The sequence below is a fragment of the Tachypleus tridentatus genome, chromosome 13 (genome assembly GCF_004210375.1).
Source record: "Tachypleus tridentatus isolate NWPU-2018 chromosome 13, ASM421037v1, whole genome shotgun sequence".
NCBI lineage: Eukaryota > Metazoa > Arthropoda > Merostomata > Xiphosura > Limulidae > Tachypleus > Tachypleus tridentatus.
The window spans coordinates 220,966,437-220,992,400 of record NC_134837.1 but is presented as its reverse complement, the minus strand read 5'-3'; the positions used below and the strand labels follow the sequence as shown (position 1 = coordinate 220,992,400).

Genomic DNA, 25,964 nt, shown 5'->3' with positions numbered 1-25,964 from the left:
CGAGTATCCAAGTTATTATGTTATTTACGTTACGTATTTGGATTCCATTTAACCAGGAATTTTAATTGAGAAATTAATTGAATTTTGATATGTATGAAATTTTGATGTTTGCCAACATGATTGATACACACAATTTTCTTTCTTAACACAAATAGACTCTACATGACCAAAAGTATGTGAACACCCGACCATCACACCCATATGTACTTGTTGAACATATAATTCCAAAACAATGGGCATTAATATGGAGTTGGTTCCTCCTTTGCTACTCTAACAGCCTCCAATCATCTGGGAAGGCTTTTCACTAGATTTTGGAACATGGCTGCGGGGATTCATTCCTATTCAGCCACAAGAGCTAAAAGGCTTGACTCGCAGTCGGTGTTCCAGTTCATCCTAAAGGTGTTCGATGGAGTTGAGGTCAGGGCTCTATGCAGGCTAGTCAAGTTCTTCCACACCAACCTCGGCAAACCATGTCTTTATGGCCCTTGCTTTGTGCACAGGGGAATTGTCATGCTGAAACAAAAAAGAGCTTTCCCCAAACTGTTGCCACAAAGTTGGAAGCACACAATTCTCTAGAATGTCATTGTATGCTGTAGCATTAAGATTCCCCTCACTGGAACTAAACAGCCTAGTCAAAACCATGAAAAACAGCCCCAAATCGTTATTTCTCCTCCATAAAATTTTACAGTTGGTACTATGCATTCAGGCAGGTAGCGTTCTCTTGGCACCCGCCAAATCCAGATTCGTCCGTCAGGCTGCCAGATAGTGAAGCATGATTCATCACTCCCAAGAACGCGTTTCCATTGCTCCAGAGTCCAATGGCAGTGTGCTTTACACCACTCCAGCCGATGCTTGGCATTGCCCATGGTGATCTTAGGCTTGTGTGCGATTTTTCGGCCATGGAAACCCATTTTATGTAGCTCTTGATGAATAGTTCTTGTGCTAACGTTGCTTCCAGAGTATGTTTACGTTAAATAGAAGAGACAAGCAAGCTATATAAACCCATCCACTTATGGAAACACTTCCTGGACTTATATAACACTGATTACATAGTTTTCAAATAGCCATGAGTTAATGTGTTTTCGACTAAAAAATAAAATCTCTATTCAAGCAATGCCAAATAAATGAAATATTTCTTATTTAATAAGACAGCTGTTACCTACAGTCTTATTATATAGTTCAGATAAAGAGGAACCCTATTGAGAATTGAGGTGTTAGTAATTTAATGGCTTAGAATCAGTCATACAATGTGTCAAAATAGCAATAAAAGTTCATTAGAACCTTTTTTCTCAGCTGACGTGAGAATCCAGAAGTTGATAACTTAATAACCTTTAGAAAATTTTAAATTTAATATGGACATGCATTTTACAAAGTATCCAATAACTTTGATTCTTAAAATAATATAGACACACATATATCTAACAGTGAATGGGGTAGATTTATTAAACCTAAAAAAAAACAATTCATAATTTATACGTCTGATGCTTGTGCAATAAAGATCGTTAAAATTGACGTACTTGAAAACTTGCCCATCAAGGTAAGAATATCACAAAACATTTGTTTTAAGACATATTTCAGCATAATTTGTAGCACATCTAAGTGAAGTAACTATTTCAGTAAATGAAGACTAAATGTCAAACTGTTGAATATTTACGTTTCCACAGATATGGTTCATACTAAATATTGTGAACACAGGTGTCTCAAATCTAAAGAAAAATAGCACGAAATCCAAAGCTCATTTATTTTTGTACGAAATGTTGCATTCAGAATTAATACAGAAATCAGATAAGGGGTCTAAAAGAGGGACGTAAGGTTACTTAGGGTAAAAGTCAGTAACTTATTCTATGAATTCTACTTCACGAAGTGAGAAAATCTTAATTATCAAGTTTTCGTATCCCTCTAAATGGCTTTAATTTTACTTTAAGCTTAAAACCTACAGTTTATAAACTATGTTATTCTATGTGTTGAATGGTAATATAATAGCCACACAAATCCCAAATGTATTACATAGTATGAACAAGAAATAATTTATAAATTATTATTTATTTTTTGTTTATGGGTGTATTATGATCCAGAAGAACGTATGGGGTTTCATGATGCAGTTGTCTTAGCAGGTACAATTACAAAAAGTGTGCCGTTTCAAACAGTTAATAAACTATGGGGTTATCTATATAAATGTATAAAACGATATACTTTGAAAGAACTAAAACAGTAACTGTATCCACACATTGGAAGCATCACTGTGTAAGTCTATGTGAATACTAATTTGTGTCCATGTAATAACTTACATAAGCTGGTTTTCAGTGGCAAAGTTCAGTGATCATGTTAGAATACTGTAATTAGACGGAATTTAAGTACTTTACAAACTCTTAGAACAAATCTGAAGAAGTGACTCGTATCTGTTTACGACAGTATAAACTGCATACTTGGTTTACATATAATACAACGAAAAACACCAATGCTGTTCTTCTCATACGTAAGTTAACAGCCACATATAATGTAAAAAAAAACAGATAAATGTGTAAACTAGATATTTTAGTATTCTAATTTGTAATAAAATAAAAGGTGAGTAAAATGTTGAATATAGCCAATTTTTTTATAGAAAGATTTTTTCCCATCACATGTTATTGCACAAAAAGTTATAAAATACTACAGGGTAAGTATACAAGAAATTCCGTCTTTGCCAAAAACATGAGAATGGAGTTGGCTATTTGAATAAATGGTGTTGGAGCCTTATGTATTGCATTTTCATAAAACAATGGCTTGAAGAAATTACATTGGAGACTTTTGTTATTTACGAAGGTGTAGAAGTTTGATAAATTGAATTCACGACGGGTGTAAATTTGAATAAGCAACAACTGGAAACTTTTACCCAACTAAAACTAAAATAGTCAAAATTTGATTTTAATCCTTCTTAAATGTTATTAATAATTTTATTTGATATTTTCCTGAATAATTAGTGAGAGATTTAGTATTATATTAAAATGATTTTGAACATAAAAATAAGCAAGCAACATGACATCTGAAAAATAAAGTTGGGGAAGAAAGTAACGTATTAAAATTACATTTTGACTGATGACTTTTGAAATGATATGTGTCAGCACTTTCAGATTCTAAATATATAAATATACTCAAACAAAGGAATATGAATCACTTAGGGTTATCAGCATTATTCAGAAAGAAACATGCAAAAAGACACATCCAAGCCACAGTAAGCAAAGTGAGTGCTTTGTAACAGGTGAGAATTCACTAACACAAAGGTCAGTATCAAAATCTGTCGTGTGTCCCAGGAAACAGTATGCAACACAATTAAGCAGGACTTTCGTTTAAAAACGACATCAATACGGTATGGGTTTACCAAGATAAAGCTTCCATTAACTTACCGTTCAACCATTGCATATCTCAAAGCAACACGACAATGAACAAGTACTAATGCTCTTCCATATAAAGAGATATTGGCCAAGTCACCGGACTATGAAGTTTTGTCATTCAACTGCTAAAATGGGCCCTGGGAAATCGTCTTCTTCGAACAAAGCATGGTTATGGAAACCTACAGGGAGGAATAGTGTACTTTGAACACGAGAGACTTACTACAGATTCTTTTGGAATGGGGAATACGCTGCAGAGCTATTGACAAGACGCATGTCCATCAGATGAAGCACGACCGGACATAATCATATGGTCCGTAACAACGTGGCGAGGTTCCAAAATCGTTTTAATGTAACGTATACTTAACCTCTTTATACATTTCTAATTCAATGGTGTCCTGCTCGTCCAGAACAATTAAGAATAATGTTTTCTAGTTTTTTCATTAACCATTATTACTACCATAAAAATACATAATTTTCACAATAGTTCATTATGTATAGAGGGCCCGGCATGGCCAGGTGGGTTAAGGCGTTCGACTCGTAATCTGAGGGTCGCGGGATCGAATCCCTGTTACACCAAACATGCTCGCCCTTTCAGCTGTGGAGGCGTTATAAAGAGACGGTCAATCTTACTATTCGTTGATAAAAGAGTCGCCCGAGAGTTGGCGGTGGGTAGTGATGACTAGCAGCTTTCTCAGGAACAAGTAGCGCAATTATCCTTCGTGTAGCTTTGCGCGAAATTAAAAAACAACATTATGTATAAGTATACTAATTTAAGGTAAAAAATACAAATTCGAGGTTTAAATGCTTAATGAAATACTTTTGTAGCCAACAGCACATATTTTCCATATTTTATGAAAGAAGACATGCATATATTCTTAAGTTACAACAATGAAATCTACTGTCATATTTTGCTTTTCCATATATTTTCTGGCGGGAGAGCGGTAAATCTACGGATATACAAAGCTGGAGTCATGGGTTCGATTCTTATCGATGGACGCAGCAGATAGCGTTGTGTGGATTTGCAATAAAACGCATACACACACACATACACGTTTTTCCATTTTGAGCCTTTTCTTGAAAATTAATATTTGACAATCTATACATTTGGATTTAGTACATCCAAATTATCTCAAAGATATGGCTACCAACATTTACCACAACAGTTTTTGATATTTTTATCAGGCTCTTTTGTGCTATGAGATCGATACATGGACCAAGAAACGAAATTTAACAGGAAATAGATAACTCCTTCATAAGTTTAAAGGTTTCTAAACTAGATACTATTTAATAAAAACAAAGTGCTGATTGGAGTTTTGAAGTCATATTAAAACAAAAGCATGACATTGTCTTGTTTTTTATGCAATGTGACTCAGTAGCCACTTATCTCTGATGAAATGTGATACTAGTTCCCAAAAAGACGTGACAGTTGAAACCAAGTTGAGTGATATATATATATATATATATATATATATATATGTTTGTTTTTGTTGTTTTAATCTTTGTATTACTTATTGCATCACTCGTACAAGGATTTGCTCACGTCGATTTCAAATAAATATAAATAAAAACAAAACATTTCTTTAAAATATTACTGTATTGATGTTCTTTTACTAGCCTGACGGTACCTTAAAATACATAAAACTACTTGGAAATCGTTATAATTTGTAAAATTAAAAGTATGACTGCAGTTTAGTTATTAAATACGAATAAATATATAGATAGAGTTGTTACACTACAATAGTTAATACTACTCATAGAGTATTGATATGAAATCTACATTATCTAAACACATTCCACATAAAAGAAAATTACAGTAAACAAACTTCCCTATAAAAAACAAAGCAGTATTGAACGTAATTACAAAGTCTTTACACACCAAGGTGGGGGTGTCGCTGTAATGTGTACGTCTACAAACTTTCGTATTTTAGTATTTATTCTGCCAGCCATTTCTTTATAAAATTACTCTAAACAAAAATTGCTGTGTGGGATACAAAATACCACTTACAAATATTTTAGAATTACACATAAGTGTTAAAATTATGATAAATGTTCAACAGATGGTAAAGCTCGTAGGTTGCAAGTCACGCCCTATAACGTCATTCGGCCTAGAGAAGTTGTCTCAATAGTATATTTGTGTCTCGAGCCAGGTGTTTATTGTAGTACGACAATATGAAGCTCTGTTTGTATACAACACTGTATTCTGCTGTTTTTATTTTAGTAGCTGTACTGAGTGACATTGTACAAACTCGTCGACACAGACAACAAGACTCCTGCCAAAAAGAACGATTAAGAGTTCGAGAACGTTTAGCTGACACTGTGTTAACAGGTACAGTTGAGAGAGTTCTCCCCAATTCACCTCTCTACTCAGCCGATGTCCTGGTGAAGTGGGTCCTTAAGGGAGACGACAATCTCAGAGGCACTGTTCTGGTGAATGGGTTCGGAAATCCAGATATCTGCGACAGTCATGTTCAACCTCGCGATACTCGCATTTTCTTTCTGCATCAGCTTAGCGATAGTAGTTTGCATCTGAATTCCAGCTTATTGCATATCAACGTCCCGAAACTTGATCGTATTCGAGCCGCTATCAGAGGTAAAATCAATTTTTCTTTTCTGAAAGTATTGTTAATATTTTATTTATACTAAAAACGTTTTCCTGTGTACAGCAAGTAAAAATACAAACAAACAATACCCAGTTGACTGTCCCTGAACGCTCCACTAACTTATATAATCCTAAAATTGACAACTGTTTAACCATTTTTAATCCTTATAACTGTCGTTTTTTAGATAACATATCTTAAGTCATAGGTCATCTAGCTACAATTTGGAAATTAGAAAACACCATAAACAATAAATGTATAAAAAAGTAAACTATTTTTTCCATTATAAGGCTAAGAACCATTAATTATTGTCTGGATTCGGGGTTAATATAAAGTTTTCAAGTTGTTAGCTAAAATTTGTAAACATTTCTTAACAAATCCCACACTAGTTGATAAAAACTGAAGTTCTCAGATGAAGGAAAAGGAAAGATTATTTCAAATAAGTTAATTAGATTTTAAGGTTATTGAAACTACAGTTTTCAATCTAAACAGTATTTCAGGTGACACATAGATCAGAAATACCTATAGTTCAGGTGTAGTCGCCCCTAGTTTCAAAATATTGTTCAGCTTCTTTAAACCGGATAATTAAATTAACTACTTTTATAATGCTCCCACAGCTAAAGGTGTGAAATATGTTGAAAGGTATGATTTCCAAACCAAGGGCCATTTAACATCTAACCTAGCGCAGTAAAAACGAAGCTGCGCCCACATCCAGCACGTTAATTATTATGAAAAATTCAGGTTGAACCTTTTTTTCTTTTACATTTATTTACTTGTTACTCGCATTAACAAGGTCAATATGGAGATTAAATTCCATTAAAAATGTTTCTTATATTCTTCACATTTAAAAAGTACTATTCGAAAATTAGGATCTCAAAACATAAACCTATAGCCATCAAATTCTATATATTATCCATTTTAAGGTAACTATCCTAACTTACCACAGCTGAAAACCGAACGTTGTGATCAAGCTCATCAATACGAACCTGGAACTGGAGATCTGAGCTGATTACATTCATGGTTACAAAATTATTATATTAGAATAAGCATATTAAAATTAAAATATTATTATTAATAGGTCTAATTTGTATTAATAAAAAATTACTTAAACTCACTTGGATAAATAATTTTTTCATTAATGATGAAAATGTTTCTTTATTTTAGCACGTGTCTCAGTAAATTTCAGTTAACAGTTATTCACACAAAACCAAAAGCTGTACTCTACAAACAACACGAGAGAAGGCTTAGACTAATATAATATCTGCCTATATCTATGAAAGTTATAAAGTTACATAAATATTCAGTATTGCATTTTACTACGTAAAATTAGAATAAATCTGGTGCGCAGAATCGTCACGTCAAGTAACCAGATTGACAACAAATTGAAATGGTTTTCTATAGTTAAATTATTCTTAATGAAACAAATCATCTTATTTGTACACTTGGGAGTTTGGGTCGTACCTAATGTTTCGGTGACCTTAATTTGCTTATAAAACTAATATTCCTGGTTAGATTCATTTGTAGATAAATTAGATAATAAACAGTCATAATAGTGATGAAATGAAGAATTAAACTTCACTTTCGAATTATAGGTAGCAGTGAATGATTCCGAGTAATCATAAGTAAACCTTATATTAAACATGGCATTCCGGTTCAGCTAAACTTTCTTACAGCATGGCTGCTATTGTATTGTTTACAGATGAGCCTTACAGAAGAAGACCAGAAATAAAAGACGGTAAGTTTTTGTTAGAGTTTCAGAGATATTTGTTTTGTTCAAGTGTATTTTCAAACGTAAAGATGATCAAATGTACCTGGTATAAAATTGTAATTTTGTGGTTTCGTTATTATTATTATTTTATTTTTTTTTGCGATTTGCAAAAATATTGTGTCTGCTTTAATTATTTCTTTGTTAAGCGTAAATCTGTTCAACTGTCTATATGTCCACTGCGTGTATCGAAATCTGGTTTTCAGCATCATAGAGCAACTTTCAGATTTATCAGTTTTTTAAATCAGAATCTGCCACAATGATTGCTTTTTATTAATATTTTTATCAATACATTTCTTTAATAACCCAAAAGTACTCCAGTGGCTCAGCAGTAAGCTTTAGGGTTTATAATCCTAAAATTCAAGGTACGATCCATGCGGCAGACATATTTGAGTTAGCCTATTGTGTAGTGAAATAAATAAGTAAGTAAATAAATGAAATAATAACTCAAAATTTCCTACAAATGGAACTTGAAGTGCGTTTCTTCCTGGAAAATGATATATTTATTCTGTATAAAAGAATGTCATGACCAACCTGCTTAAAATCATTTCTAAATATACGTTATTAACGCAATAATCATAGATGCTAGTGTATCAACCAGAAAGAAAGAAGCTACTCGAGTTTCTGATATATAGTAAAAGTTGGGGAAGGTGTTTTGTTGGCTTGCGAATTGAACAAAATCGATTAATACTTTTTGGTTTTGTGTGTAAACTAAATGGAATTAGTGTGTGTGTTTTGTTTTTATGTTCTTGAGATTAGATGTTTTTGTTCTTGCGCGAATTAAGGTAGCATATAACCTTCACATTGTGTTATCTACCTTTTGACCTTTTATCGGAAAAAAACAAGTTCACACTATGTTTTTGTATGAAAATATCTTGAAATATGTGCAAATGTTGTGTAACATTACTACCGTGACTAATTTACATATAAAAATAAAGAAATACAAAAGAAATATGTTCCTGATAAGTTCTGCAAACATGACTGAATGCTCCTGAAAATGGGACCAGACTTTGGTGGGATGTAACAAATTAGTCTGAACTAAGAAAGAATTTGAAGTTAATTCAAGGTGAAATTATGGCACTAATGAGTGTGTCCTAAGTGGGATAAATGCTATATTGATTCGTTAATGATAATTTAATGAAAAAAACAAACTTATTGCAATTATACAATATACATATACACTATTAATGCATATCTATAGTATCAATTGATCTGAAGTTTACGACTTAAAAACTGCTATGAGAACGCCAACTTTCAGATTTTAGAAAACCGTGTTTGAAAAATTAGGCTCAAAATTATCACTCTAAGGGTCTTTATCTAGTTAAAAGGATATACCACATCCTGCAAGATGTGACACCCTTAATATGTTTCTGGGTATTAAAGGGTATGTGCTACCTCAAACAATATTGATACGTTTATTTTGTTGGTATGCGAGCTAAAGATTACTGAGCATGGTTATTAGTACTTCAACCAGAAAATTCCGATGAACGTATATTTTATCTCATGAATTAACCAGTACTGGTAATTATATTTTTCTGGTATGCCAGCGAAACCGTATTAAGCTTGAATTATTAGTTATTCAACTAGATAATTCCGGTGAGCAAGTATTTCATTATATGAAGTAAGCAATGTAGGTGAGTTTATGCTGGGTGTAGGTACTAGCTAACATTGATAGCACGTTGTTGCTTCAGTGAGCTACATGAAACTCACAGGCACCTCCTGTTCATTTACAGTTTTACCCCTTACTTGTTTCCAACGAGAATAAGATGCTAACTGTTGTGACTATACTTTTAATACATAAAACACTCATTGCATAATTACAGCGCTATCTGTATTTAATTCATTTGTTTGTTTTTCAATTTCGAGCAAAGCTACACGAGGGCTATCTGCCCTAGCTGGCCCTAATTTAGCAGTATAAGACCAGAGAGAAGACAGCTATTCATCACCACCCACCGCCAACTCCTGGGCTACTCTTTTACCCACCTGGCAATGTCGGGCAACGAGGAAAGAAAAAAACATGGTTAAAGACCTTAGTTTGATAAAATAAAAATTCTCTAACTAAATCATTTTATTTTTTACAGGTGTAAGACTAGACTTAGCAGTGTAAAACTAGAAGGAAGGTAGCTAGTCATTATCATCCACCGCCAACTCCTGGGCTGGGCTACTCTTTTACCAACGAATAGTACGATTGACCGTGACATTATAACGTCCCCACGGCTGATAGTGCGAGCATGTTTGATGTGACGGGGTTCGAACCCACGATCCTCAGTTACGAGTCGAGTGCCGAAGCCATCTGGCCATGCTGGGTCCTGCATTTAATATTTAAACAGATTCTTCGAATGTTCATGTATATATGTATAAAAAACTAGAGATCATTTCTGAAACTGTTACATGAGATTGTCCGAGACATGCTACTATAACCCTGTCATATTTACAGTTCTACGGAGCACAAAGGTTCATACGTTAATAAATATGTTTTATCAGCATATTCTAAAATATTAGAAAAAAATTAATGAGAGGTTATTTTATTGCTACATTGCCGTGGCCACACCTCCCTTTACCTCAGCAGAAAATTTAAGGGTTTAAAACGTTAAATTTTAGGGTTATTTCCCATAGTAGGCACAGACAAATAGCTCCTAGCAGTTATCTACATTAGTTGATACGTCAACTACTGTATTGCTGTCATTCGTATTAATATCCCTCTGTTGTGCTCATAAAACATTACGGTGTAAAACGTGCTTCTGCTCTCGTACATCATGACGAAACACTTTATAAGATACGGTTGTAGTCCCCTGCTGGTATAGTGGTAAGTCTACAGACTTACAACGCTGAAATGAGGCGTTCGATATCCCTCGGTGGACTCAGCAGAGAACCCAACGTGGCTTTGCTATAAGGAACACACACGGTTGTTCTCGCACAGTGTAATGAAATGTGTAGTAGTTACCTACATTAGTTGTATTCGAACATTATTTCATTACTGCGAACATTTTTCATGAGAACCAATTTATGTTGAATATAATTCCAGGAAACTGACTTGACAGGTAAAGCTTCTGTCAAGTTTCAAATATGAAGAATGTCCACAAACTTTGCGATGAGGATTAAAACCTAAGATATCTGTTGACAAAGATTGTATACCTTGAGCTGAGGTAAAACTCTAGATAGAAACTATAAATCGTTTCTACCATTTCTTATGAGAAGTTGGTATAAAAGTTAAAAGTACGCACGGCGTTCCATAACTATCTACTTACAAGGATAATGTTAAACCTTTTACAAATGAGAAACCAATATTAAGCTTTCGTTTCTTTGGGTTTTCTTATAGCAAAGCCACATCGGGCTATCTCCTGACCCAGCGTCGGGAATCGAACCCCCTGATTTTAGCGTTGTAAATCCGTAGACTTACCGCTGTACCAGCTGGGGACTTAAACTTTAGTAAAATATAAGTATACTAAGTGCTCAAAAATAATTTATTATGAAGCGAGAACTCAAGTTTATCGTTTCTTACTGGCTTGAATAGTGTTAGGTTATCTTTCAAATATAATGTCTAAGATACGAGTTGTTTAATATCTGATGCACTTCTGGTTGATAACACATTTTTCGACCACATAAGAAATAAGTGCTTTATAAAAACAAAGTAACTTAGATTCTCATCAAAAGATTTTTAGATTGTGGTACCTAGATTAGAGATTAATAATATCTGTCTCCAGTTTATTTAACCAAGTTCATGTGTTAAATATAACTTTGTGAAATCCCGATTTATTTTAGATGTAACTTGATCAACATTTGCTCAAACACTGGTATAAGAAGCGAATACATTTGGTATATGGAATTATTCATACCGTAATATGGCCAGGTGGTTAATGGTAACCTGAGAATCCGGGTTCGAATCCCTTCACACCAAACATACTCACCCTTTCAGCCGTGGGGACGTTATAATATGACGGTCAGTCCAACTATTCGTTGGTAAAAGAGTAGCCCAAAGGTTGGCGGTGAGTGCTGATGACTAGCTACCTACCTTCTAGTCGTACACTGCCAAATTAAGGGTGACTAGTGCAGATAGCTCTGTTGTAGCTTTGGGAGAAATTAAAAAAAAAACATACCGTAATATATAGTGCATGACGTTATTTGCATTATGATTTTGTGGCTCAAATTAACGACTTACACGAGATAGAAAAGAATGTAATGCAGTATAATAATTAACAAAATTTCTTTTAAATACTATATTACAAAAGTCAGAGCAGTTAAGGGCACTATTAGTTATGTATTTATTGTCAGTGGTGAGAACCAGGGGCGTAGATCCTGGGGGGATACACCCCCTTCATTTTAGGTGGGAGGTATGGTGCGTACAATTATCCCCCCTACAGTTTGGTCTGTTGAATTGTTTTACTGCATCGCAGGACTACAATTTTTATGTTTGATTTTGTGATTCTCGTGTTCTTACCAATCGAATTACATAATTAGGCCTAGATGTAGGCCTTTTCAGTAGCCGAAATGTATATCTTTAATACAGGCATGCTTCTAAGCTTTTCGATCTAAGCGATAGTTCGTAAGTATCAGTCAGTAGGCCTAAGTATACATTCAAGGCTTGTAAGCACTATCACAGGATCTACCTACGCCTTATACGTAGTGTAAGATTAAGTAAAATTTTCATCACAACAGATTGAACGGAGCATTAAATTCGAAAATATTACTCCCAAGCGTAAATTCCTTTGATCTAGATCTGGCAGGTCATTTGTAGCTTGTAGCTGCATCAATCTTATGTGTATACTGTGCGGTTTTCCTACGCCATTTGTTCTTATGCATTACTAGCTGGTTTTATTGTCGAACGCCTCACTCTTCTTAGCTGCCGAAGACGCGAACCATAGTGTACGTTTAGTGTACAGTTAACGACAGGTTCGGGCCGCTCGGATCCAGACACTCCCTACATCACCCCCTCCGCTCCCTTTAGTCTGACCCTCGATTTTACAACAGGGCTCATTAGACCTGTGTTTGTGGCCCTCATTGATCCATGAAATTTCAGATTATCACTGCCCTCTAATAAAGTGCTGGGGCTTTATGGCAAAAAAAATATTCTCTTATCATAGATAGTAAAAATATTGTATTTTCTTGTATAATTAGAACACAAAAGGAACGGCCTGAAGCCTCTACTTGAATTGTATTGCTAGTTTTTGTTTAGGTGTTTTTATTTAACAGACGTGCTTATAGTCATTATATCACAACGTGTTTACCTTTTGATGAGCTTTAACAGGAATATAATAATTTGTAATTGTTTAAACATTTTCGAGAAACTTGCAATTACTTGTGTTGTAACTAGCACACATTATTGTCCCAGCGATGCCCAGGCGGTCAGTCGGCTCAGTAGTTACTGTGAGGTTCGCGCGTTCGACTTAAATATATTGTACAGTTAAGACCTACTTTCATTCTGTTCTATCTTTGTTCGTTGTACGTTAGAGTTTTCAATAAAGCTGTATTTTAGCCTGTTGAGTCATCTGGGAAACAGATTCCAATTATGACAAGCAAGCGTCTGAAACTTTCCGATACTAGACAGTTCTATAAGCCAGTTACTAGTACTACAAGTGACAATGCAGATAATCCAACAACCTCAAGCAAAGGAATAGAAACTTACCATACAGAGGAAATACCATGTTCATCAGAGTACGAGTCTGAAAATGCTTGTGCAACTACTGCACATCATGAACCACCAGATAGTTGTGAAACAAGTTTATGCAGTAATGAAAATTCTGACACTCTACAGATACAGTGTGGAAAGCCATATCATCCAGACGCACAACTAATACCACGACAGATAGCAAAATCTCAAAATATCGACTTTCAGGGCAAGTGGTTTGCTGAGTTCCCATGGCTGCACTTCGACAATTAGACTCAAAACGTCATATGCTTTCATTGTGCCAAGGCGGAAAATAGAGGCCTTTTTACAGGGAAATTGGAGAGGCCAGTGGAGTATACCTTCATATCCACCGGTTTTGCAACTGGAAAATGCAAAACAGAAATTCAATGAACATCAATCCTCCTTTCAGCACAGATTCGCTATATCTCCAGAAGGTTCACTTGATGTAACTCCAGTGACTGTCCAGCTATATGATGGAAAAAGAAGCAGCAGGAAGAATGCAAAAGAAGTTTAGCCAAAATATTCAGAAGTTTACGTTTCTTACTGCATCAAAGCTTAGCATTACGTGGACATACTCATACGAAGGGGAACTTCCTGCAGTTAATGAAGCTCCTGGAAGAGGAAGATCCTGAGTTGACGGCCTACTTGTCAAAGAAAACCACATTCACATCACCTCAGACTCAGAATGAAATAATGGAGATGTTCAGCCACCAAATACTGAGGAACATAGCACACGAAGTGCAGCAAAGTAAAATCTTTGTATTAATGGTTGATGGCACTCAAGATGTTACAGGTACCAAACAGGAAGTAATATGTGTACGATACGTAGATGAGAACCTTGACGTCCATGATACATTTCTTGGTTTGTACAGTGTTTCCAATACAACTGGCAAAACAATATCCTCCACTATACTTGATGTACTGACTATACTCAATTTACCACTGTCTGGATTAAGAGCACAAACTTATGATGGAGTCGCTAACATGAGTGGTGCGTACCGTGGATGCCAGGCAAAAATAAAAGAGAAGCAACCATCAGCTTTGTTTTTCAATGCGGAGCACACAAGGCTAATTTAATAATACAACATGCAGTTGAAGCTTGTGAATGTGTTCGAGATTCTATCCAGTGGATACATGAACTTGGTGTCTTGCTTCAGAGATCAGGCAAATACAAGACCATCTTTGAAAATATTGTATCGTCAGACAGCCACAACGGTCTAGTTAAATACATCCGCCCACTGTGTCCAACACACTGGTTGTGCCGCCTATCTACAATTACATGTGCTAATGATCACTTCAGTGACATTGTTGATTCTTTGTTTGAAGTAGCAAATGAAAAATCAGATGTAGCAGTGAAAGCACGAGGTCTGCTGGCCAGATTTGACAAAGGAAAGACAGTTTTAGGATTGTTGATGGCTCAGCATCCATTAGCTGCATTAGAGGAACTAAATCATGCATTCCAAGCCATATCAGCGACAGTACGTGGCATGATTGAAGCATCTGCAATGACAGTTGAGCAACTGCGGGTATTGCGAACAGAGGAAAATTACAACAAGATATTTGATGAAGCTGAGGAAAAGGTAACTTCCCTAGATCTGGTGCCTATTGAACTACCACGCATTCGCAGATCTCCTAGAAGGATCACAAGTGATGGCTCAGCACACCATTCTGCAACAGCTAGAGATTACTACAGAAGCCAATATTTTGAATTTGTGGACACAGTCATAGAACATCTGGCCACTAGATTCAATGCAGACAACAATGACTTGAGGCAATATCTGGCACTTGAAAACATTATCACATCTGGCAAGATTGACCACTCGGTTATAAACTTCTATCCAGAAATCCATGCACAACGGCTCGAGTTTCAGTTGCCCATGTTCAAAGGAACAACAAAAGCAGTATCTCTGAAAGGTGCAAAGGATGCTTACTGTAAAATGCATGAAACAAGCCAGCAGATGTTTAGTGCAGTGTTTCTTCTCATGAAAATTTTGCTTGTATGTCCAGTATCTAGCTGTGAATGTGAACACAGGTTTTCTTCATTAAGACGGTCGAAGACGTGGTTATGGTCAACTATGTCTCAGTGCCGCCTCAACCATGTGGCAGTTTGTCACACTCACAAAGATGAGATCGACAAGGTAAATATAGAAGAGCTTATGAAAAAAATTCATAAACAGATCATCACAAAGTATGAATAATTGTGAGCCACATTGTATTGATGTGCCCGCCATGGTCGAGCGTGCTAAGGCGTGCGACTCGTAATTCGAGGGTCGCGGGTTCGCATCCCAGTCGCGCTAAAAGGGCTAGCATGTTTAGCGCGACTACAATTCGTTGGTAAAAGAGTAGCTCAAGAGTTGGTGGTGGGTGGTGATGACTCACTGCCTTCCCTCTAGTCTTACACTGCAAAATTAGGGACGGCTAAGGTTTATCCTCCTGGTTGGGGGTTGTGCAGTGGGCTAACAATCTACTCACTTAAAAAACCAGCCTGTTAATGAATCCACAAGCGATTGCGGCCCTATGTTCCTTCAAGGAATCGAGAGGCATAAATAAAAAAAACATTGTATTGATGTGTAATTTTCAAGAGTTCGCAAAGATATTTTAATTATTTTTATCAAACAACACGAACAGTTTATGAGTAGATGTAAACTTATCAAGGGTAATTACTAATTTTATTAATAGTTGAAAACGTAATTCATGCAATGAAAATTATTAGTAACCTTGTCAAGTATAATGGCCATCGTTGATAGTGTGCAGGAATAAATTCATGTGGCAGTTAATTTGTGACACATTTGTCTTTATTCTATTAACATTTTGGAAACTGTTCACAACACCTCACTTATACAAACCTACATGGAAACCTTGAAGTATCGTGGCAACAAGATTGCTCTGTGACTGCATGTTTACAGCTTTCAGGTTCACGTAATCAGAGATTACCAATTTGCAAATTGAACAGTCCACATAAGTGGTTTCAAAAATCATCCCCCCAATCGGGTGTAAAAAAATCTACGCCCCTGGTGAGAACATTTTCAACCACTTTGCGAGATTTTGATCGGCCCCCCACTGGCACCGCGGTATGTGTACGGCTTTACAACCCTAAAATCAGGGTTTCGAATCCCATCGGTGGGCTCAGCAGATAGCCCCATGTGAAAACACACAATTACATCTTTATTGGCATTGAAACACTTTGTAAATTCGGAAGCGCGTGGTTCTCATGTAAGTTTGCGAACTTAGCAACTTTATAATGTAATATAGCGCTCTCAAATAAACAGCGCTCTTAAAAAAAGTAAAAGTATGATTTATACATTTGAAAAGGAATTTGTTTCAACTCTGAGTGGAAATATATATATTGAAAAGGAAATATTAGTTTTATAGAGTTACTTACAATATTTATAACTTTGTGTCAAAAATAAGTTTACGTAGAAGGCAACAATAGCAGAATACAATAGAAAAAGCGAATTATATACATGAATACTTATATTTATTTTTAACTTTCATGTTTTACTCAGAACAAATATTACACAATCATTCAGACATAACGATTTCACTTTGGTCATTTTATAATTAACAACAACATATACATACTATTAAATATACTAAAAAAAAATTTTTTTAGCTTGTCTATCTCTGGTTTTCTCAATGAATGATTACTACCTCGTACTTTTCAAAGTGCCCCCTGTTTGAGGCTATCAGTTCGCCAGAATTTAGTTTCTAAGTTAATAAATTGAAGTTGTATAAGCTTCTTTTCGGTAACTTGAATTAGTAGAAGCAGCCAAAATAAAAATTAAGAGGGATATGTCCTCTCTTTCCTATGTAAATTATGCTTATGTTGTAAGATGTTAATAAGACAAAGTAATATATACTTTTTCAACAAGTTTTCTAACACTTATATCAAATACTCTATTTTCAGAACCATGCGAAAAGAAATACTGCCCTTACAATGCTGACTGTGTTGTAAATGGCTTTGGTAGAACATCATGTCAGTGTCCCAAGTCTTGTCCTTGGGGATACAAAGCTGTGTGTGCTAGTGATGGTATCACCTACAGCAGTCTCTGCAGAATGAGAGTAGAAACGTGTCGAAAGAAACGAAGAGCATATCTTCAACATAAGGGGCCATGTAAATCGACCTCATCACTTTCCCATTGAACTATATGTTGTTCCAGATTTCAAAACAACTTCCCGCTAAGTTTAATCCTTCACCTTGAAATTGTACTACTAAAGCCAGTCTCATATCTTAAACAATTTATCGTTACGTTGAATGTAGTTTTATATATTAAATAATTTCCCTAAACGTCATGAGGTCGTAGATTACAAACACTTCCAGCTAAAAAGAATTTCAAATCCCGAATTCTCACCCACCCACCCTCTAAGATAAATCTTAAATATTGTAGTCTTTCTCACTAAACTAAGTGTGGCCTCAGATCTTAAACTATACGTCCTAGATGTCACTAAAATTTGATTACAAACGAAATATTCCTATTTGTAATATCAGACTTGAAGTTTTACTCGAATATCATAACAAAATCGACAGTTGAAGTGAATCCACAACTGTAAATCTCTGTTTTTCTTTCTAAAAATAGCATTTCTCTAAAGATCTAAGTTTAATACATTTACCTTTTTCTCTCCCTTATGGATCAGACAGAAAATGGCTCAACATGGCCAGGTGGTTAAGGCGCTAGACTTGTAATCTGAGAGTCGTACGTTCGAATCCCCGTCGCACCAAACATGCTCGCTCTTTCAGCCGTGGGGGCGTTATGATATGACAGTCAATCCCACTATTCGTTGGTAAAATAATAGCCCAAAAGTTGGCAGTGGGTGGTGATGACTAGCTGCCTTCTCTCTAGTCTTATACTGCTAAATCAGGGACGGCTAGCGTTGATAGCCCTCATGTAGCTTTGCGCGAAATTCAAATACAAACAAACAGATAGAAAACACTACAGCTTAACTTAGCATACAGCAGTAAACCATCAACTACTGCTGAAACAGCATTGTGCCAGTCATCAAGAAGATAGTGGAGTACTTTAATAAAAGATGAGTATAAATTAAACTATCCTGTTGCATATAAGACTTTTTTTAACTCTCTTCCATTCTCTAACATCTTCTCATAGATAACATAAAGGTTTCCTCAACAACACAGTTAAGACAAAGATCTTGTCTTTCGTCCATCTCTTCAGCTTGTACAGAACTTCTACAGTATTCATATAAACCAAATCTATAGTAAATAAATAACAAGTTTCCTCAGCAACTTACTCGGTTGTCTAAAATGTGTGATTAGCCTTTTTTTTCAGCAAATATAATACATATATTTTATAAGATTCCTTGAGATTTACCGATCATAACTGCTACCTTTGTGTTGCTGTAAACAACTGAAAACCATTAACGAAACTGAATTCTCTCCTAGTGATTATGGATCCTTCTTAGACTATCAGACTTTACGAACCCCTTTCATTTTCCTGTTGAATCGAGAAAAGTAAAAATGAATTTTTTCTTGCATTCTAATTTATCTTAAACATTTCCAACTGGTTTAACCTATAAAACTTTAACTTTTTTTTAAGGTTACTTTGTACGTTCCGGTTGATTGCCAAAACATTTTCCAAGCAGAATATGCAAATTGATAACGTACAAATTAGTGATGACGAGACAACCCACTTGTAGAGAAAAATGTATATGTAAAAAACGGCTTGTTTTTATGTAGAGAGCGAACAACGTTTCGACCTTTTTCGGTCATCGTCAGGTTCACCGAAGAAGGTCAAAACGTTGTTCGCTCTTCTACATAAAAAAATTTTCTCAACCCAAACCAGACGTTTTTTACATATATATTTAACGTACAAATTGTCTTTTTTTGTACACAAAATATCGACATTTTTTCAAACCAAATGTAGTTGTTAAAATCTAGGAAACTATTTTTACTTTATTATCCATTCTGTACCTCAAACAGAATAAGTTAGTTTAGTTTGATTTCTGACTTTCGCGCAAAGCTACACGAGGACTATCTGGGCTAGCCGCCCCTAATTTTGCAGTGTAAGACTAGAGGGAAGGCAGCTAGTCATCACCACTCACCGCCAACTCTTGAGCTACTCTTTTACCAATCCCAAGTGGGATTGATCGTTACTTCATAAACACCCCACGGCTTAAAGGGCGGGCATGTTTGGGTTGAAGGGGGGGGGGGGGGGAATTAAGTCCAAAGAACTTATAACTGATGTTAACGAATGTGTACCACAAGAAGAAACCAGTAATACTAAACAGAATACACTAATTATACGCTGAATGAGCCGTCTTCATCACGTACAAAATGATCTTCAATATTTAACCAACAAATTAACATTGTAAACTTGTGTGTATATTATTATTAGCAACAAATAAATGGATGTAGTGTGCAACTGAATAATTGAATTAATAACAGTGAAATGTTCTTAGTGTTAAAAATACATAAAATTCGCCAATAATTTTGTGTTTGAATAATGTTTTTTTGTTTATATTGTACAAACATAATTAAATGATCGTCTCTTATTTCATAGTTTACATGAAAAAGGTTATGTACATGTGTATGTGTGTGTTTAAAATGATTATTAACTGCCACTCGTAAACAAAATGATCATTAACTGTCACATGTAGATAGAATCATCATTAACTGTCACACGTAACAAACTTATCATTGACTGTTACGTATTCACACTAAGGGCAGCACTAAGCAAAGTGTTAAATCGGAATACCTGCCACGATTTTTAGTTTTAGCGTAGTCACAACCACGTGAGATTTCGTACAATAGACACTGCAGGCTTTGAAATTTAAATTAGGGACTCCCCATGTACCTGCCGGTCGAACGAGGTATTGATTTGTGTATCTTTTTGGAAACTTTCAAAAGATTGTCTTGATTTTGATAACACAAGAGTCGAAATGTATGAGATATTTAGTATATGTATTAATTCATTGTTTCTATCTTACCACGATCTCGTGTTGATTTAGTAGGTATGTCAAGCTGTAATTTGGTTGTCGTACCAGTAACAATATGGTTTTGTGTACAATTGGTTTATATGGGCCTGTAATTCGAATATGTGCGTGTGTTTGCTTATATGAACTTTGGCGATGTCGCTAAACTTGTTAATTCTTGATTGTTACAGTTTCACGGTGTGGATGGTATGAATGTAGTTCGTCACATTAAATTACATTTAAACATCAGCAATCATCGTGTGGATTCATATGGAGCAACATTTAATATAACAGCAAATCAATCTATAGAGCCATTCAAACAGCGTGCTGTTGCTAGTAGTAGGGCAAATAAGATTTTGGGTTGAATTTATTCAGGTTATAATTTGTTATCTTGCATTGTTGGGATCTTTACCTAAGGAAATTTATTGAATTGTTGGAAAGGGTTTAGAGAAAGGTTACTAGAATGGTGCAAGAAAGTTTATTAACTACATAAAGTGTAAAATCTGGCTTTAGAATTTTTAAAATAGTTTTAATTTACTTTCGAGGATGTTACAACTGATATGAATCAATAAGTCCCATGTTATCCCAAAATGTAATGTTATGTTATATTTTCAATGTAGGAAAATTATAACCTTCAGATTTAGTAGGTCTGAAATTTCAAGAGTCAAGGAAACACAATGTATAAAGAAATCCATGTTAAAATTTCATAGGTACAGTGAAAAACCAAAACAAAAACTTTAAGTACATATGTAACAAACTTATACAGAAAATACTTATTCCATGAAACCCAAGAATCTGTAAAAATTAAATAAGTCACTAATATAATACAAGGATTAAATCCTTTTTCAGATCTCAGATTTTATACTGAGAAAGGTCCAAGTTTCTTAATAAATTTACTTTCAACACTACATAAATTTACTTCATTTATTAAAATTATTTTTATAACTAATATAACAGAGACCTTTAATATTGAAATAACACTTTGTGTTTTTCTTTAACCAACAATCAGTCAAAGACTGCAAAGCTATACATCCACTGTTGAATTAACCTTTGATGATATATTAATTTATTTGCAAAGTAAAATAAAATACAGCAACAATATATACAATATATAAGAGATGGAGTACAATCTTTTTTATTTTAAGCATTAGTAAAGTACAGTTTTAGTGCATAAAGCAATTCATACACCTTGGGTTATGGAAAGACAAACAAGAGGAGTTTATATCATTAGGTTCAAACAGGCTTACTAAGCTAACCTGTAACAGTCAAAATAAAATAACAGCCAAATGAAACTACAATATCATATAAAATCTCAAAAGAAATAAAAGAATTGGTTAAAATCAATGTAAAAAGAAAACTATGCAATTAATTGTTTTGCAAAACCATCTTCATGTAGGTCTCCTCTCTCCCATAGATTTAAATCTCAACAGTGGTCCCTTTGTTAGCTAAAACATTATCAACATATTACCTTTTTCTCTAAAGACAATTTTGAGCTTTTAAATTAGTTGGTAAAAACTTGTATTAGTTTACAAAAGATATATGTTCAGCTCAAACCACATCTGTAGTGTTGCAGTTTACTAACCATTGTATCATGTATTATACATGTACCTCAACCACAAGAGCATAAATTTTGTCCAAATGTTTTAGCTTTCACTCTTCCATGGCCAAAATAATTCAATATCACTTTGTATAGACTTTCTGAGACAAAAATACAGAGTGCTCATTTGTATCATCCTGAGGAAAAAAATGCTACATATTTATCTACCTTGTCACAAAATTACATCGTCAGTATCGCAGGATATAATGCAATTTGAGTAAAAAATTATTGATGAGGTAAAAAAGGCTGTATTCTACTATGTTCTTGCAGATGAAGTGTCTTTTCACAATATGGAACACCTACCAATATGTTTCCACTTTTGTAAATGAAAACTGTGATACTAAGGAAAAATTCACTAGCTTTGTATAGCTACAGAGGGTCAGAACAACATAATTACAAAGATCATGAGTAATGTTGGATTATTATATCTAAAATAATTGCATTGTCAAAGATATGAGAGAGTATCTACAATGGCTATTGTTCAAACAAAAAATTCTGGATATGCAAAGCAAGGCTATGCATACTTATTGTGTAGGTCACTCATTTATTTTTTTTATTAATTCATGTTCAGCTCCGTCAATATAAAATTGTATAAATCAAGTTAAAGAAATAATAACTTGGATTAAATCCTCATTAAAATATGGGTAACTATGAGATGTTATTCACCAAAAAGGCATCCAACACAGAGCAAGTTCATAATGCCTTCCACTTTTCAATGAGTACATTACATGCTGGATAGAGAATAATGAAGGCTGTGAAAGGTTCTATTTATTTCTTCCATTCTTAATTCACATGTACGAGGTTAGTGTGTATACTGAAATGATAACTTTAAAAAGTTAATGACAATTGGGTTACTGAAAATAAGAAAAATGCTGCCACTCATTCAAGAATACTGGAATCATTTGAATTCATTTTTCTTTAATAGCTTTACAATGTCTCCTTTACTTTTTTGAAAACAAATTCTATAAATATGCAAGGACCAAGCTGAGACATTGTTTCTGGTGTTTTATTAATAAGACAATGACTTCACTAAGAATGAACATAGATGATTACTGACATTGTATCTTCAAGCATAGCAGTGTATTGCAAACAGGTTTAAAATTATGGTTAGCATGACATGAGTTAGTCATTGAGAAGCCCAATGTGCAAATACATAATATTGTTCTGTGGATGATTATTTTAATAAAACAGTAACCATCCTGTTTCTTGACCACATTATCAATAAACTTTCCTTCAGATTTAATGCACATGTAAAGCAAGAAGCATCAACTCAGAAAAGTTTATCCCACCAAATCTCACACAAAAATTTTCTATCTCTAACATCAGACAGGCTACAGGTATCTACAGGGAAGATTTGTCAAATTCTTATATTTATGTGAAAGAACTTCATCAAAGGAAGACAAGATGGGTTTGTATACCTATTCAGGACTGGCTCAAGATACTGGTTGACTGCTTAAAAGTATGCTTTAGTGTACCAATTACCTTTATGTTTAATAATAAAGAGGAAGACAGTTAATGAAACAAAAAAAAAAAACATTTTATTTACAGGTTAAAATGTTTTGGAATAACTTATTCCATTATCAGCAGAATCTGAAACTTGTTACAAAGATGATTATTTCTAAAATTATGATATAATTACATAATCATTAGTTTATTTATTATTAATATATATATTACACAGCAGATAAGTAACGTGAAAATTTAGAACAATTTTAGATCTAGAGAATTTTGTAATCATTAAGGATTAAGTAACCTTTAACTATGGGAAGATGTTTTTTAATTTAGAGTTCAAGGTCTGAAGATCCTGTGGTAATGGTACAGAAATCATTAAATGAGATATTGTGACCAGTGATTTCAGAATGCGTACAAAAGGATGAGTGGCTGAGTTTATGTAGTGGAAGATTGGTTCTGTTAGATACTCCTAAATGTTCAAAGACTTTAGTTTTTATGTGGTGTTTCACATTGCCAACACACATGACCTTACAGTCACTTAAATGAGCCATGAACATAGAGGTTTAGGTATTGATTTTTGTGCTGAATTCGGTTTTCAATGCAGAGGCTAAGTCTGTAACATATTATAAACTGAATCTGAGGGTAGAAGGTTTTTGTTAGGGAAGAGAGTTGTTTCTTAGTTGGTAGAAATTGTGAACCCATAAAAGGAAGGGAGATAATGATAAATTTGAGGACAGTGTGTACATCGGCAGAGGGTTGGAATTCGGTTTTTAGGAAATTGTGTGTAATTTTCATTAGAAAATCAGTTGAATAGCCTTTATTTAACACGTGTTTATATAGAAGGGTAATTTCTTCATGTAACATAAAATAATTAGAACAAATATTAAAAATTCTGTGTTATAATGATATAACCAGATTACATTTCAAGATCGTTGAACAGTTGCCATCTTCATTTCTAATCCTAGGGGATTTTAATGGCCATCATCCCCTCTGGGGAAGTGCTATTATTGATGGGAGTGGCCGATCTGTAGAGCGGATGCTTTCTGATCACAATCTTTCTCTTTTCAATACTGGTTCTTCCACTTACTTTCATGAACCTAGTCAGTCCTTTACCGCTATTGATCTCTCAGTTTGCTCCCCTTCATTATTCTCCCATTTTTCATGGAGGGTTGACAGTAATCCACTAGGCAGTGATCATTTTCCGATCCTTTGAGAGAGACTGGCCGTGGTCGATGCCACCCTACCCGCGTGCCCCGGTGGAAGCTGGATCAGGCAGACTGGTCCACTTTCACTGCTCTCGCAGAACTTGATCCTGCCATCGTAAATCAGCCATCAATAGTCGACTGTGTAGCAGCGGTAACTGACTGTATTGCACATGCAGCAGCTCAGTGTATTCCTAAAACCTCGACACGTTTTCCACGATATCCTCGTCCGTGGTGGAATCCTGCTTGCCACTTAGCACGGAAGGCTCAAAAGCGGGCCTGGGATACTTTTCGTAGATATCCCACACTTTCAACCGGGTTGCTTTCCAACGGGCCCGTGCACATGCAAGGTGGGTAAGACGTCAAAGCCAGAAGGAATCTTGGATTAAGTTCACAACCAACATATATTCTACCACCAGTTCCAAGATCATATGGGACAGGATTCGAAAGGTTAATGGGCACTACAATTCTGTCCCCCTCTCGATCTTACTCTCTGATGGTCAGGAGGTGACTGATGTTTGGAACATCGCTAACACTCTAGGTGAAAGCTTTTGCCGGGTATCTAGCACTTCTGCTTGTTCCTCCACCTTCCTGGCCATCAAGACTCGGGCAGAGCGATCACCTCTTTCCTTTCGAACTGACTGTTTCTTTGACTATAATTGTTCCTTTACCCTGGTGGAACTAAAAATGGCCCTTCATCGGTCTGCCAGTACGTCTGTTGGACCTGATGATATTCATTATGACATGCTGCACCATTTATCTCCTGCTTCTCTTGATGTCCTTCTGATTGTTTTCAACCGGATCTGGCAGGAGAATGTTTTTCCTGATGCCTGGCGCCAGGCTATTATTTTACCTTTCTCTAAGCCAAGGAAAGATCCCAAGATTCCTTCGAACTACCGTCCAATTGCTTTGACGAGCTGTCTCTGTAAGACATTAGAAAGGATGGTTAATGCTCGTCTTGTTTGGTTCCTTGAATCACACAACCTACTCTCGCCCACCCATTGTGGGTTCCGTCGACAGCACTCCACCACAGACCACCTAATTCGTCTTGAAACATCTATCAGAGAAGCCTTTCTCAACTGCCAACATCTTGTATCAATATTCTTTGACATAGAGAAGGCTTACGACACAACATGGAGGTATGGCGTTTTGCGAGACCTCCATACATATGGGTTACGTGGCCATCTACCCATGTTTATTAAAAAAATTTTAATGGACAGGAGATTCCAAGTTCGTGTGGGTTCGACACTTTCCCGTTCTTTTGTACAGGAACTTGGAGTCCCTCAAGGCTGTGTATTGAGTGTTACACTCTTTAGTATAAAGATAAATGCCATCACTGAACAACTCCCTCTCACTGTTGCGAATGGGCTGTATGTCGACGACTTTCACATGTCATGTCAATCGTCAAACATGAGATATATTGAGCG

General features: G+C 35.2%; 1 protein-coding gene across 1 annotated transcript; it reads left to right on the top strand.

The window, feature by feature from the left end:
- The first annotated feature begins 5,487 nt into the window (after positions 1–5,487).
- LOC143237955 (agrin-like) lies at positions 5,488–21,194 on the top strand. Its single transcript, XM_076477731.1, has 3 exons — positions 5,488–5,961; positions 7,668–7,703; positions 17,267–21,194. Exons 1-3 carry the CDS (start codon positions 5,541–5,543, stop codon positions 17,500–17,502), a joined length of 693 nt encoding a protein of 230 aa, XP_076333846.1. The 5' UTR covers positions 5,488–5,540; the 3' UTR covers positions 17,503–21,194.
- The last annotated feature ends 4,770 nt before the right edge of the window (positions 21,195–25,964 follow it).